Raw genomic sequence first — 14833 nt, forward strand, 5'->3', positions numbered from 1 at the left:
TTCAGAAATATTTGCATTTAATCAGCACATCTGGAGGTACAGGAGATGTGGCTTTGTCCACCTGGAGAGTGGCAGAAACACAGAAGAATTACAGAGGAATTGTTCCCATGCAACAATACCACAGCAAAAACACAGCACTATTTCAATCATATGGCAATGGCACATTTTCAAATATTCCCTCATTCTCTGTTTGAAGCAAAATGAGGCCTCACATGGTTAGTTTACAATGCAGGGTGAGAGAGAGATAGATAATTGTTTTTAAGGGTTGTTTATGGTTATGGTTGCCGTTAACAACAGGTTCCAGATAGCTGCACAGATCATCAGTCCCCAGACCTCTCTCGGAGCTGTCACTTCTACATCACAAAGTCATGTTGATTCTGATGTTTATTCAAACGACTCGACCTGTGACCGCTTTTGCTACCTTGTAAAACCTTCGGAGCCATCGGCAAAGACTAACCTGCCACACCTCATTTGCCTATAGCTTTGTGAACATGGGGAGAGAAAACACATTCACACACACACACTCCACTGCCGAAAACAAAGTTGCAAAATCCAAAGTGATGCTTCATCAAACAGCCTGGGAGGAGGGGGGTTGACTGACGGGTGGTGGAGGGGACAGGCAGGTGTAGACCGATGGTGCTACTAAATGAGGAAAGCCACTTAATCTTAAAATCATTTATTTTACTACAAAAGCTTGTTTTCCTGGATCATCCGAGTAGCCTAATCTTAGCCTTTGATTTCTGGCAGTGCCGCCACGCTAACACCCAGCCCAGGCTGACAGTCGGGAACCAGGGATTACTGTAGATTGTCATACACATGGTGTTTGGAACCAACCGACGGCCTGTGTTTCTGTAGACACCCCTGGGCTGGATGGATGCAGTAGGTTTTTCCCTGTGATACCAGGGGGCACTTAGCCTGCACTCAATAAACAAAACTACTTCTCCACCTGATCACACACCCAGCCTGTGATATTGCTGACCCACCATCATGTGTTGCTAGGATGGGGGAAGGCGGTGGGTTATTTGCAATGGGTAGTGGCTTTACACTGAACAAAAATATAAAATGCAACATGTAAAGTGTTGGTCCCAAGTTTCATGAGCTGAAATAAAAGATCACATAAATGTTCCAAATGCACAAATGTTGTCCATATCTAAAATTTCAGCACAAACTGTCAGAAACCGTCTCAGGGAAACTCATCTGCGTGCTCGTTGTACTCGCCAGGGTCTTGACCTGACTGCAGTTCTGCGTTGTAACCGACTTCAGTGGGCAAATGCTCACCTTCGATGGTCACTGGCACGCTGGAGAAGTGTGCTCTTCACGGATGAATCCCAGTTTCAACTGTACCGGGCAGATGTCAACGTTATGAACAGAGTGCCCCATGGTGGGGGTGGGGTTATGGTATGGGCAGGTATAAGCTACGGACAACAAACACAATTGCATTTTATCAATGGCAATTTGAATGCACAGAGATAGCATGACGAAATCCTGAGGCCCATTGTCGTGCCATTCATTCGTCGCCATCACATCATGTTTCAGCATGATAATGGACAGCCCCATGTCCCCTTGTCACATAATTCCTGGAAGCTGCAAATGTCCTAGTTCTTCCATGGCCTGTATACTCACCAGACATTTCACCCATTGAGCATGTTTGGGATGCTCTGGATTGACAACATTCCACAGGCCACAATCAACAGCCTGATCAACTCTATGCGAAGGAGATATGTGAGGCAAAGGATGGTCACACCAGATACTGACTGGTTTTCTGATCCACAMCATAACCTTTTTTAAGGTACACTCCATAACCAAAAGTATGTGGATACCTGCTCGTCGAACATCTCATTCCAAAATCATGGGCATTAAAATGGAGTTGGTCCCCCATTTGCTGCTATAACAGCCTCAACTCTTCTGGGAAGGCTTTCCACTAGATGTTGGAATATTGCTGCGGGGACTTGCTTCCATTCAGCCACTAACATTAGTGAGGTTGGGCACTGATGTTGGGCGATTAGGCCTGGCTCGCAGTCAGCGTTACAATTCATCCCAAAGGTGTTGAGTTGAAGTCAGGGCTCTGTGCAGGCTAATCAAGTTCTTCCACACCTATCTCGCCAAATCCAGATATTCGTCTGTCGGACTGGCAGATGCTGAAGCGTGATTCATCACTCCAGAGAACTCGTTTCTACTGCTCCATAGTCCAATGGCGGTGAGCTTTCCACCACTCCAACCAATGCTTGGTATTGCCCATGGTGATCTTAGGCTTGTGTGCGGCTGCTCGGCCATGGAAACCCATTTCATGAAGCGCCTGACGAACAGTTCTTGTGCTGACGTTGCTTCCAGAGGCAGTTTGGAACTCGGTAGTGAGTGCTACAGACGATTCTTATGCGCTACGCACTTGTTGCTCCTAGACATTTCCACTTCACAATAACAGTGCTTACAGTTGACCGGGGCAGCTCTAGCAGGTCAAAAATTGGACGAACTGACTTGTTGGAAAGGTGGCATCCTATAACGGTGCCACAGTGAAAGTCATTGAGCTCTTCAGTAAGGCCATTCTACAGCCAATGTTTGTCTATGGGGATTGCATGGCTGTGTGCTCGATTTTATACACCTGCCAGCAACAGGTGTGGCTGAAATAGCCAAATCCACTAATTTGAAGGGGTGTCCGCATACGTTTGTGTATATATTGTATCTGTGACCAACAGATCCATATCTGTATTGCCAGTCATGTGAAATCTATAGAATACAGCCTAATGAATTCATTTAAATTGACTGATTTCCTTATATGAACTGTAAGTCAGTAAAATCTTTGAAATTGTTTCATGTTGCATTTATATATTTGTTCAGTGTAGTTGACAATATTTTAGATGGACTGTGGTTTTAGAGGGAGTTTGGGATGGAATTTGGAGTGTATGTGTAAGTGCGTGCGTGTGTGTAGGGCCGTAACTACATATGAGGACACTGAAAAAGAAAATATAATAATCAAAATATATATTTTGTACACAATAAAATAAAATAAATGACTGGTCAACTAAATATTGCTCCCAGCATTGTTCAAATCTCAGAATGCTCATATTCTTATTCTTGAGCTTTCGCCTGCCTTTTTTGCGAACAAGTGGAAACATGAAAAGTGGTTTGTTCATTATGTTCACCTGCGTCACAAGGCCCTCTCATGGCACAGCCCGAGGGGTTGAAACATGAGGCAATTTTAAAACCGTCCTGCGACTCCTGTTGTGTCTACAGACATTCCCCAAACAAACAAAAAATAGTAGTTTATAGAAAGTATTCAGACCCCTTGACTTTTTCCACATTATGTTACGTTACAGCCTTATTCTAAAATTGATTCAATTGTTGTTTTTTCTCATCAATCTACACACAATACCCCATAATGACAAATCAAAAACAGGTTTTTATTCATTTTTCCAAATGTATATAAAAAAAGATCACATTTACATAAGTACTTACTGTAGCACCTTTGGTAGCGATTACAGCCTCGAGTCTTCTTGGGTATGAAGCTACAAGCTTGGCGCAACTGTATTTGGGGAGCTTCTCCAGTTCTTCTCTGCAGATCCTCTCAAGCTCTTTCAGGTTGGATGGGGAGCATCGCTGCACAGCTATTTTCAGGTCTCTCCAGAGATGTTCGATCGGGTTCAAGTCCGGGCTCTGGCTGGGTCACTCAAGGACATTCAGAGACTTGTCCTGAAGCCTTTCCTGCGTGGTCTTGGGTGTGTGCTAAGGGTTGTTGACCTGTTGGAAGGTGAACCTTCAACTCAGTCTGAGGTCCTGAGCACTCTGCAGCAGGTTTTCATCAAGGATCTCTCTGTACTTTGCTCTGTTCATCTTTCCCTCGATCCTGACTAGTCTCCCAGTCCCTGCTGCTGAAAAACATCCCCACAGCATGATGCTGTCACCACCATGCTTTACCAAATTGACGGTGGCAGGTTTTCTCCAGATGTGACACTAGGCATTCAGGCCAAAGAGTTTAATCTGGGTTTCATCAGACCAGAGAATCTTGTTTGTCATGGCCAGGGCTCTTTACAGAAGGTGCCTTTTGGCAAACTCCAAGCGGGCAGTAATGTGCCTTTTATTGAGCAGTGGCTTCCGTCTGGCCACTCTTCCATAAAGGCCTGATTGGTGGAGTGCTGCAGAGATTGTTGTCCTTATGGAAGGTTCTCCCATCTCCACAGGAGAACTCTGGCGCTCTGTCAGAGTGATCATCGGGTTCTTGGTCACCTCCCTGACCAACGCCCTTCTCCCCCGATTGCTCAGTTTGGCCCGGGCGGCCAGCTCTAGGAAGAGCCTTGTTGGTTCCCAACTTCTTCCATTTAAGAATGCTGGAGGCCACTGTTCTTGGGGACCTTCAATGCTGCAGAAATTTTTTTCTACCCTGCCCCAGATCTGTGCCTCGACACAATCCTGTCTCGGAGTTCCACAGACAGTTCCTTCGACCTCATGGCTTGGTTTTTGCTCTGACATGCACTGTACTGTCAACTGTGGGACCTTATATAGACAGGTGTGTGTCTTTCCAAATCATGTCCAATCATCAATTGAATTTACCACAGGTGGACTCCAATCAATCAACTAAATTTTGGTCTGGGGTCTGGGTTTTTAAAAACCTGTTTTCACTTTGTCATTATGGGGTATTGTATGTAGATTGATGATAGGAAAAAATAATTTAATCAATTTTAGAATAAGGCTGTAACGTAACAAAATGTGGAAAAAGGGAAGGGGTCTGAAAACTTTCCGAATGCACTGTGTCAGTCAGTTAGGTGGCAAGCAGCCGGCCGTGACTTCTATTGCAGTAACGTGGAAGGGCTCTGGCTAGTATTACTTAGCCAGCTAGAAGGATGAAGTAAAAAGCTAAAGTTAAACAGAGCCTACCTCAGCAGATGCAAAAACAGGCTACTAAGTTCTCTTTGCTTTACAGAGAGTAGGCTACTGAGACAGACAGTGATGTGGTGCTCAGTGGTGAGGCTGAGGCAGGCTGCAATGCATGCAGGAGGAAGGAGAGTAGACAGAGAGAAAGAGGAAGCAAGAGAGATGTTAGTACAGTGGTTCCCAAACTTGGGTTCGGGCCCATGTGGGGTCCCCTGAGAGAATCTGTGCAAATCTTATCAAACAAATTAGGAACTTAAAAAAGAGAAGATATATTTCACTATGAACATCTCCAGATGGCCTACCTTCCCTATAGGTCTACATGAAAGTACAATCAAAATGCAAAAAATACAGTTCTAAGAATATCATACATTTTAATTTATATCAGTGGTTGTTCGTCTTTTCTCGATCGCCCACTGGAGTTTATAGTTTACCCATTACCCCCTTTTTCTAACCACTACATCACTGATATTAATGGGGAATTGTAAGCAATATTCGAATAATTCATGTGAATGTGATGGGAGAGGCTATACCGCCTGCCTGGTGCCCAAATTGATAACGTATGTCGCGCAGCTGATAGTCGAGTTTGGAGATGAATGGATTCAGTTCAGTAATCCTGATGAGCCCTTCCCAGCTAGTTAGTTTATGCTGGCTAGCTGGCAACAAYAGCAGCATGGCAAAGTTAAAACTGGTTAAATAAAGTGATGTTTATTTAATTGGGCGAGGGAGAAATAACTTTTAGCAAGAGCAATTAGGTTTAAGTACCTTGCTTCAGGGCACGTTGAAAATTGTTTCACCTAGTCGGCTCTGGGATTTGAAAGAGTGACCTTTTGGTTACTGACCCAACGCTCTTAACCGCTAGCCTATCTGCCGCCCCAGTTGTAGTATTGGTCACAGTCTGGATGTCCCCGTGACATGCCACATAACTAACGTAACGACAATCCAGTGCGAGGTGCTTGCCGACGTGAGATTTGCTTCCCACTGTGCAGCTGTAGGCTATGACATGTCACCAGCTGTAGCTAACGCCAATTTAACATTAACATTAGCGAGAGCAACAATTTAGTAAATATTTTCTTAACGCTATTTCTTGAACTGCATTGTTGGTTAAGGGCTTGTAAGTAAGCATTTCACGGTAAGGTCTACACCTGTTGTATTCGGCGCATGTGGACAAAATAAAAACGCTAAGGCTAAGGCTTACCATCGGGCCCTTCCAACAAAGCAGACAATACTCCTCAATGGGTAGGTTTTGCTTCGCAAGCTGCAACACAACCACACTTGGCACAGTGTCCTTCACTCCCACTTGCTTGCAGTAATGGGAAGTAGCTAGATAGTGTAGCCAATATCAGGCATGGGTGACAACTAAAGCACACTTATTGTAGTGATTTTCATAGAAAATCAAATCAAATTTTATTGGTCACATACACATGGTTAGCAGAGTTATTGCGAGTGCTTGTGCTTCTAGTTCCGACAGTGCAGCAATATCTAACATGTAATCTAACAATTCCACAACAACTACCTAATACACACACATCTAAGTAAAGGAATGGAATAAGAGTATTTACGTACATTTATAAAAAATAAAATTAAAATAAAAAAGGATTTCACCTTTATTTAACCAGGTAGGCCAGTTGAGAACAAGTTCTCATTTACAACTGCGACCTGGCCAAGATAAAGCAAAGCAGTGTGACACAAACAACAACACAGAGTTACACATGAAAAACAAAACATACAGTCAATAGCACAATAGAAAAAAGCCTATGTATAGTGTTGCAAATGAGGTAAGATAAGGGAGGTAAGAAAATAAATAGGCCATAGTGGCGAAATAATTACAATTTAGCAATTAAACACTGGAGTGATAGATGTGCAGAAGATGAATGTGCAAGTAGGGATACTGGGGTGCAAAGGAGCAAAAAAAGAAATAACAGTATGGGGAGGAGGTTTGGATGGGCTATTTACAGACGGGCTATGTGCAGGTTGCAGTGATCTGTTAGCTGCTCTGACAGCTGGTGCTTAAAGTTAGAGAGGGAGATATGAGTCTCCAGCTTCAGTGATTTTTGCAATTCATTCCAGTCATTGGCAGCAGAGAACTGGAAGGAAAGGCGGTAGGAATTGGTAGGAATTGGCTTTGGGTGACCAGTGAAAAATATACCTGCTGGAGCACGTGCTACGGGTGGGTACTGCTATGGTGCACCAGTGAGCTGAGAAGTAAGGCGGGCTTTACCTAGCAAAGTCTTATAGATGACCTGGACCAGTGGGTTTGGCCGACGAATATGAAGCGAGGGCCAGCCAACGAGAGGCATACAGGTCGCGAGTGGTGGGTAGTATATGGGGCTTTGTGAACAAAACTGATGGGCACTGGTGATTAGACTGCATTCCAATTGCTGAGTAGAGGTTGGAGGCTATTTTGAAATGACATCGCTTGAAGTCAAAGGATCGGTAGGATAGTCCAGTTTTACAAGGGGTATGTTTGGCAGCATGAGTGAAGGATGCCTTTGTTGTGAAATAGGAAGCCGATTCTAGATTTAATTTTGGAATTGGAGATGCTTAATGTTGAGTCTGGAAGGAGAGTTTACAGTCTAACCAGGCACCTAGGTATTTGTAGTTGTCCACATATTCAGAGTAGTGATGCTGGACGGGCGGGCAGGTGCAGGCAGTGATCGGTTGAAGAGCTATGCATTTAGTTTTACTTGCATTTAAGAGCAGTTGGAGGCCACGGAAGAGGTTGTATGGCTTTGAAGCTCGTCTGGAGGTTAGTTAACACAGTGTCCAAAGAAGGGCCAGAAGTATACAGAATGGTGTCGTCTGCATAGAGGTGGATCAGAAAATCACCAGCAGCAAGAGCGACATCATTGATGTATACAGAGAAAAGAGTCGGCCCGAGAATTGAACCCTTTGGCACCCCCATAGAGACTGCCTGAGGTCTGGACAACAGGCCGTCCGATTTGACACACTGAACTCTGTCTGAGAAGTAGTTGGTGAACCAGGCGAGGCTGTCATTTGAGAAAGCAAGGCTGTTGAGTCTGCCGATAAGAATGTGGTGATTGACAGAGTCGAAAGCCTTGGCCAGGTCAATGAATACAGCTGCATAGTATTGTCTCTTATCGATGGCGGTTATGATATTGTTTAGGACCTTGACGTGGCTGAGGTGCACCCATGACCAGCTCGGAAACCAGATTGCATAGCGGAGAAGGTACGGTGGRATTTGAAATGGTCGGTGATCTGTTTGTTAACTTGGCTTTTGAAGACCTTACAAAGGCAGGGTAGGACAGATATAGGTCTGTAACAGTTTGGGTCTAAAGTGTCTCCCCCTTTGAAGAGGGGGATGACCGCGGCAGCTTTCCAATCTTTGGGGATCTCAGACGATACGAAAGAGAGTGTCACGATCGTCATAATAACATTCAGACCAAAGCACAGCGTGAAATCGGTTCGACATTTTATTAGAAGTGAACCGCACAAAAAACAATAAAGAGCAAACGACACGTGAAGCTATGGAGTGCTCACAGGCAACTACACAACAAGATCCCACAAAAACCAGTGGGGAAATGGCTGCCTAAATATGATCCCCAATCAGAGACAACGCTAAACAGCTGCCTCTGATTGGGAACCATACCAGGCCAACATAGAAATAAAACAACCTAGATTACCCACCCTAGTCACACCCCGACCTAACCAAAATAGAGAATAAAAAGGCTCTCTATGGTCAGGGCGTGACAGAGAGGTTGAACAGGCTAGTAATAGGCGTTGCAACAATTGTATAAATATATGGATGAGCAATGACAAAGTGGCATAGGCAAGATGCAATAGATCGTATAAAATACAGTATATGCAAATGAGATGAATAATGCAAAATATGTAAACATTATTAAAGTGGCATTATTAAAGTGACTAGTGATCCATTTATTAAAGCGACCAGTGATTTCAAGTCTGTATGTAGGCAGCAGCCTCTCTGTGTTAGTGATGGCTGTTTAACAGTCTGATGGCCTTGAGATAGAAGCTGTTTTTCAGTCTCTTGGTCCCAGCTTTGATGCACCTGTACTGACCTCGCATTCTGGATGGTAGCTGTTAGGAATTTTGTGAATAATAACTAAAACAATTTCTAGATTTAGATAAAAACTATAACTAATTGAACTCTGCACGCCTAGTGAAAGAGATTTGTGCTGTGGGTTATTAAGTAAGCAAAAAGGGTCGTTAAACTATGGTTGAACTGACCCAACTTAGCCCTGAGATGTTTAGATAAGGCAGTGAGTAACTTTTTAGGTCTTCCATTATCTTGAGTTGTCTGCTAAAGTGGTAATAAATTATAGTGAGCCTTCAGGAGAATAAATTATATTGTGTGTCGTGTGCGCTGGGGAGTTGGAATGAACTTTTGAACCTGTTTTATATTGGTCAAGAGGAGGAGATTTATTCTGTAAACCAATGACGTCATATCTTGTATAAAAACTGTTGTTTATGGTTGAATGGGAGCGTGCTCCGAGAATAAATACTATTATCTAATTTTAATAAGACTGTATCCTGTCTATTTTATGTTAATAAGTATCTTACAAATTCTTATAAATAGACAGATTGATTTTAATTAATGAGTACATAGAGGAATTATTTAATTCCCTTAACATAGCGGGGTGAACAGGCAGTGGCTCGGGTGGTTGTTGTCCTTGATGATCTTTTTGGCCTTCCTGTGACATCAGGTGCTGTAGGTGTGCTGGAGGGCAGGTAGTTTGCCCCCGGTGATGCGTTGTGCAGACCTCACTACCCTCTGGAGAGCCTTGCAGTTGCGGGCGGTGCAGTTTCCATACCAGGTGGTGATACAGCCTGACAGGATGTTGTCAATTGTGCATCTGTAAAAGTTTGTGAGGGTTTTAGATGACAAGCCATATTTCTTCAGCCTCCTGAGGTTGAAGAGGTGCTGTTGCGCCTTCACCACACTGTCTGTGTGAGTGGACCATTTCAGTTTCCACCTTCTACACCGCTGTCCTGTCGATGTGGATAGGGGGGTCACCCTCTGCTGTTTCCTGAAGTCCACGATCATCTCCTTTGTTTTGTTGACGTTGAGTGAGAGGTTGTTTTGCTGACACCACACTCCGAGTTCCCTCACCTCCTCCCTGTAGGCTGTCTCGTAATTGTTGGTAATCAAGCCTACTACTGTTGTGTCGTCTGCAAACTTGATGATTGAGTTGGAGGCGTGCATGGCCAAGCAGTCATGGGTGAACAGGGAGTACAGGAGGGGGYTGAGCACGCACCCTTTTGGGGCCCCAGTGTTGAGGATCAGCGAAGTGGAGATGTTGTTTCGTACCTTCACCTCTCAGGAAGTCAGGAAGTCAGTCAGGAAGTCCAGGACCCAATTCCACAGGGCGGGGTTGAGACCCAGGGCCTCAAGCTTAATGATGAGCTTGGAGGGTACTATGGTGTTGAATGCTGAGCTATAGTCAGTGAACAACATTCTTACATAGGTATTCCTCTTGTCCAGATGGGATAGGGCAGTGTGCATTGTTATGGCGATTGCATCGTTTGTGGACCTATTGGGGCGGTAAGCACATTTAAGTGGGTCTAGGGTGACAGGTAAGGTGGAGGTGATATGATCCTTGACTAGCCTCTCAAAGCACTTCATAATGACAGAAGTGAGTGCTACGTGGCGATAGTATAGTCATTTAGTTCAGTTAACTTTGCCTTCTTGGGTACAGGAACAATGGTGGTGGTCATCTTGAAGCGTTGGGGACAGCAGACTGGGATAGGGAGAGATTGAATATATCTGTAAACACACCAGCCAGCTGGTCTGTGCATGCTCTGAGTACGCGGCTAGGGATGCCGTCAAGGCCGGTATGAATAAAAGTCCCAACTTCGGCAGAGAAGTTTCAAATTCTAACTCAAGTTTCTAGCCACAAACATAAACTAGCTGGAAAGGGTGCATCAGGACAACTGACTGAACTGACTGAACCGAATCCATTGGTCTCAATTCTATTCTCGCTGTGCGACGTACGTCATCAATTTGGGCACCAGGCATGTCCGTATAGCCTCCGTGTGCTCCAATGATGCCTGTTTGTGTGGAGCTTGATTAATAATGCCTAGGAATACAAACGTGAACGCTATGTAATTTGAGAACATAGATATTATGTAAAGAGTTTTTGATTTTATGCAAAACATCATTACAACTGACTGAACATTCGCTGATGCTATGTGGCAGTGTGAATCATTTATCATATTTTCCCGCTTTCAGGGGTATGCAATAACAATTGTATAGCTAATAGGCTATGTGTTTGTAGATCAACTGAGGTGAATGAACCTACAGCAGCCAAGGTGATAATGGCWGGGGTCATTTTTTGCTGTTCTCCAAATAGCATTTTCTAAACTGTTTTAGTTGTATAGAAATGCAGTAAATGAGCTACAACTTTCAAAAAATACCCTGCCCCCTTCCGGACCTCATTAAAACTCAAACCCTTGTTACGGCCCCGTGTGTGGGTGTGTGTGTGTGTGTGTGTGTGTGTGTGTGTGTGTGTGTGTGTGTGTGTGTGTGTGTGTGTGTGTGTGTGTGTGTGTGTGTGTGTGTGTGTGCGCGCGCGCGTCTGCATGAGCCATGTGTACGTGTGTGTGCCACTGGGGGCTCTTTCCTCAGTTCTTTCAAATAAACGCTGACCAGTGTGTTGCCGTCCTTCCTTCCTTGTCATTCCAGGTATGCCCCTCAGTCTGGACTGTAAGGCCTTCTTCGGCTACAGCGGGGAGTCCAGACCTATCATCTACTGGATGAAAGGGGAGAAGTTTGTGGAGGAGCTGGCAGGTCACATTAAAGAAAGTGAAGTCAGGTACTGTATCTATCACTGCAAACTTTTCCTGTTTTTATTTTTCTGATGGTGGATGTTTGTAGTTTCTGCTTACATACAGATACTAGAGTGGATGTGACTGTGTTACTTGTAGGAAGAAAAAAAAACATCCTCCCCAATATTATCCTCTTTAGGTCTGTGGAGTAATGTCTTGTGGGTGTGAAACATCATCAGGAGTCATTAGGAGTGTGATGTGCCAGCGGCCACATCCTGTGCTGTCCAGTGTGAGGTATTAACTATGACTGACAGCTTATAATACCTCCATCGGCAGGGGGGATTTCTGCTTCAATATCAGCCCCAGGATTTGTACTACAGTCTGAAGGGGCAGAAGCAAAATCTTCACTCGTACAATGAGAAATCATGTAACATGAATTTAACGAAAGCAGACTGCTACTATTGAAAGTGGTAAGAGTGAGAGCTCCTCCTCTTGTTGGAAACGTTGATCTCCACAAAGAGAAGGAAGCTAGTAATTACCACATGAAGCTGTCATGTAAATTGAACCAATACTATTAAATGACAAGTAAAAGTCTCTCACCTCCCCAGCCTGGAGTAGCGAGAAGCATTTCAGAGTCATAAAGTACACAATGGATTTCAAAACAACTGAACTGACTCCTCCACACCAGAGCCCACCTCTGCAATTACACATCTGCTATCTAACGTTACTCCTGGCTCCCGCTCCTATCAAAATCCAGTGTCTTCTCCCTGGACTGGCTAGGAACAATGCCTGTAACTGCCACCACATCCCAGCACACACGACCAAAACAAAACCAACCCATTTTTCTCTCTTACTAACCAAACGAGGCTGGATGTCTACAGCTGTACAGACGAGAGCGGGAAAATACTGAAATGAATTATGAAAAGCAGATTAAAGCACTTGAATGGTCAAAGGGGGTTGAGACAGAGGAGATACAGTGAAGAGTTATTATTTGTTGACAGGCAGACTGTAATTTTCTGTCTGCCTCAATATTGGTGAACGGCCAAGAATTATGACTAAGAAGGGAGAGTAGAAAAGTCTGCTTATTTAAGAGGGTCTAATAACCCTAAGAACAAAGGCTGTGCCAGTTTTCAGGATAAATATTCATACAAAGAAGTCCAGGTCAGGTTAGTACAGTAAAATCCTCTGACCCAGTTTCTTTCAGCGCTCCTGGTGTACTAATGCAATCTGAGACAGAGGGAGAGAGAGAGGGTGTGCATGTGTGTGTTTAGTGTGTGCGTGCGCGCATGCACGTGTGTCTCTGTCTGTCTTTGTCTGCACGTGTGTGCCTGTGTGCTCGTGAGTGTCTGTGAGGATGTGCGTAAACGTATGCGTGTGTCCGACTGTGAATATTCTGGAGAGTTTTAGCAAGTGGCTCATCATTCAGAATGACCTCTCACACTACACAAATCGCCTGTCAGAGCCGAGCATCACATCAGTCGTTCCCACTGACACTGCAAAGAGCTGCTCTGTATTTTGGGGTGGAGGAGTTGAAGTGCTCCTGTGGGGGAAGAGTTTTTTTTATGCCGCAGACTGACCATGTCTCCTCTGCTCCGGTTTTGTTTTCCTCCAGCCAAGCGGAGGAACACTGCCAGGCAGCAGGCTCACTAACACCCCCACTAATTACACCACCGCCTCCTTTCCACCACTAGAAGCGCGTCCTCCTTCCTAACATAGATGTACAGGTTCGGATGCCGCAGTGTCGCCCACATGGCCCCTGTCCCTCACTCCCCCATCCCTCCCTCACTCCCCCGTACCTCCCTCCTCCCTGAGCCATGACAGCTCAGCCCCCGCACTGCACTGCCGAGACACATCAATCTGCTGGCAATGGGCCATGGATTTGGCCCGAGACGGGGATTACCACGAATAACCCCCGTTCGCCATCCTGCGGACCGGCAGCACCACAAGTCAATCCAGGCCTGACAGACCCTCCAACCTCCCCTCCGCACAGCAAGCAAGTTGCCCACAGAACGCTCCATCAGCCAGGCCTGGGCTGTCAGGCCGCCAGCCTCCCAGCTCTCCCCTGGATAAACATACAAGGCCACGTGACACAGGCCATCCCAGGCTGCGAGATGAGGCTAGAAAGGGTGAGGGGTGGGAGGGTAAAGCATAAGGATACGCACATACATACATACATACATACATACATACATACATACATACATACATACATACATACATACATACATACATACACACATACATACATTTGAAGTCGGAAGTTTACATACACTTAGGTTGGAGTCATTAAAACTTGTTTTTCAACCACTCCACAAATTTCTTGTTAACAAACTATAGTTTTGGCAAGTCGGTTAGGACATCTACTTTGTGCATGACACAAGTAAGGGTTCCAACAATTGTTTACAGACAGATTATTTCACTTATATTTCACTGTATCACAATTCCAGTGAGTCAGAAGTTTACATTCACTAAGTTTACATTCACTAAGTTGACTGTGCCTTTAAACAGCTTGGAAAATTCCAGAAAATGATGTCATGGCTTTAGAAGCTTCTGATAGGCTAATTGACATAATTTGAGTCAATTGGAGGTGTACCTGTGGATGTATTTCAAGGCCTACCTTCAATCTCAGTGCCTCTTTGCTTGACATCATGGGAAAATCAAAAGAAATCAGCCAAGACCTCAGAAAAAAATTTGTAGACCTCCGCAAGTCTGGTTCATCCTTGGGAGCAATTTCTAAACGCCTGAATGTACCATGTTCATCTGTACAAACAATAGTACGCAAGTATAAACACCATTGGACCACGCAGTAGTCATACCGCTCAGGAAGGAGACGCATTCTGTCTCCTAGAGATGAACGTACTTTGGTGCGAAAAGTGCAAATCAATCCCAGAACAACAGCAAAGGACCTTGTGAAGATGCTGGAGGAAACAGGTGCACTTCACAAAATAGATGGCATCATGAGGTCGGGAAAATTGTGGATATATTTAAGCAACATCTCAAGACATTAGTCAGGAAGTTAAAGCTTGGTCGCAAATGGGTCTTCCAAATGGACAATGATCCCAAGCATACTTCCAAAGTTGTGGCAAAATGGCTTAAGGACAACAAAGTCAAGGTATTGGAGTGGCCATCCCAAAGCCCTGACCTCAATCCAATAGAAAATTTGTGGGCAGAACTGAAAAAGTGTGTGCGAGCAAGGAGGCCTACGAACCTGACTCAGTTACAC

At 44.6% G+C, this 14833-nt stretch overlaps 1 protein-coding gene across 1 annotated transcript in view; it reads left to right on the top strand.

Annotated features, from left to right (window-relative positions):
- il1rapl2 (interleukin 1 receptor accessory protein-like 2) overlaps window positions 1-14833 on the top strand; it is a 323697-nt gene that overhangs the window by 296853 nt on the left and 12011 nt on the right. The window contains exon 7 of the mRNA XM_070444096.1: window positions 11528-11657. Within this exon, the coding sequence (XP_070300197.1) occupies window positions 11528-11657 (130 nt within the window). The remainder of the gene's footprint in view (window positions 1-11527; window positions 11658-14833) is intronic.

The sequence above is a fragment of the Salvelinus sp. IW2-2015 genome, linkage group LG6.1, assembly GCF_002910315.2.
Source record: "Salvelinus sp. IW2-2015 linkage group LG6.1, ASM291031v2, whole genome shotgun sequence".
NCBI lineage: Eukaryota > Metazoa > Chordata > Actinopteri > Salmoniformes > Salmonidae > Salvelinus > Salvelinus sp. IW2-2015.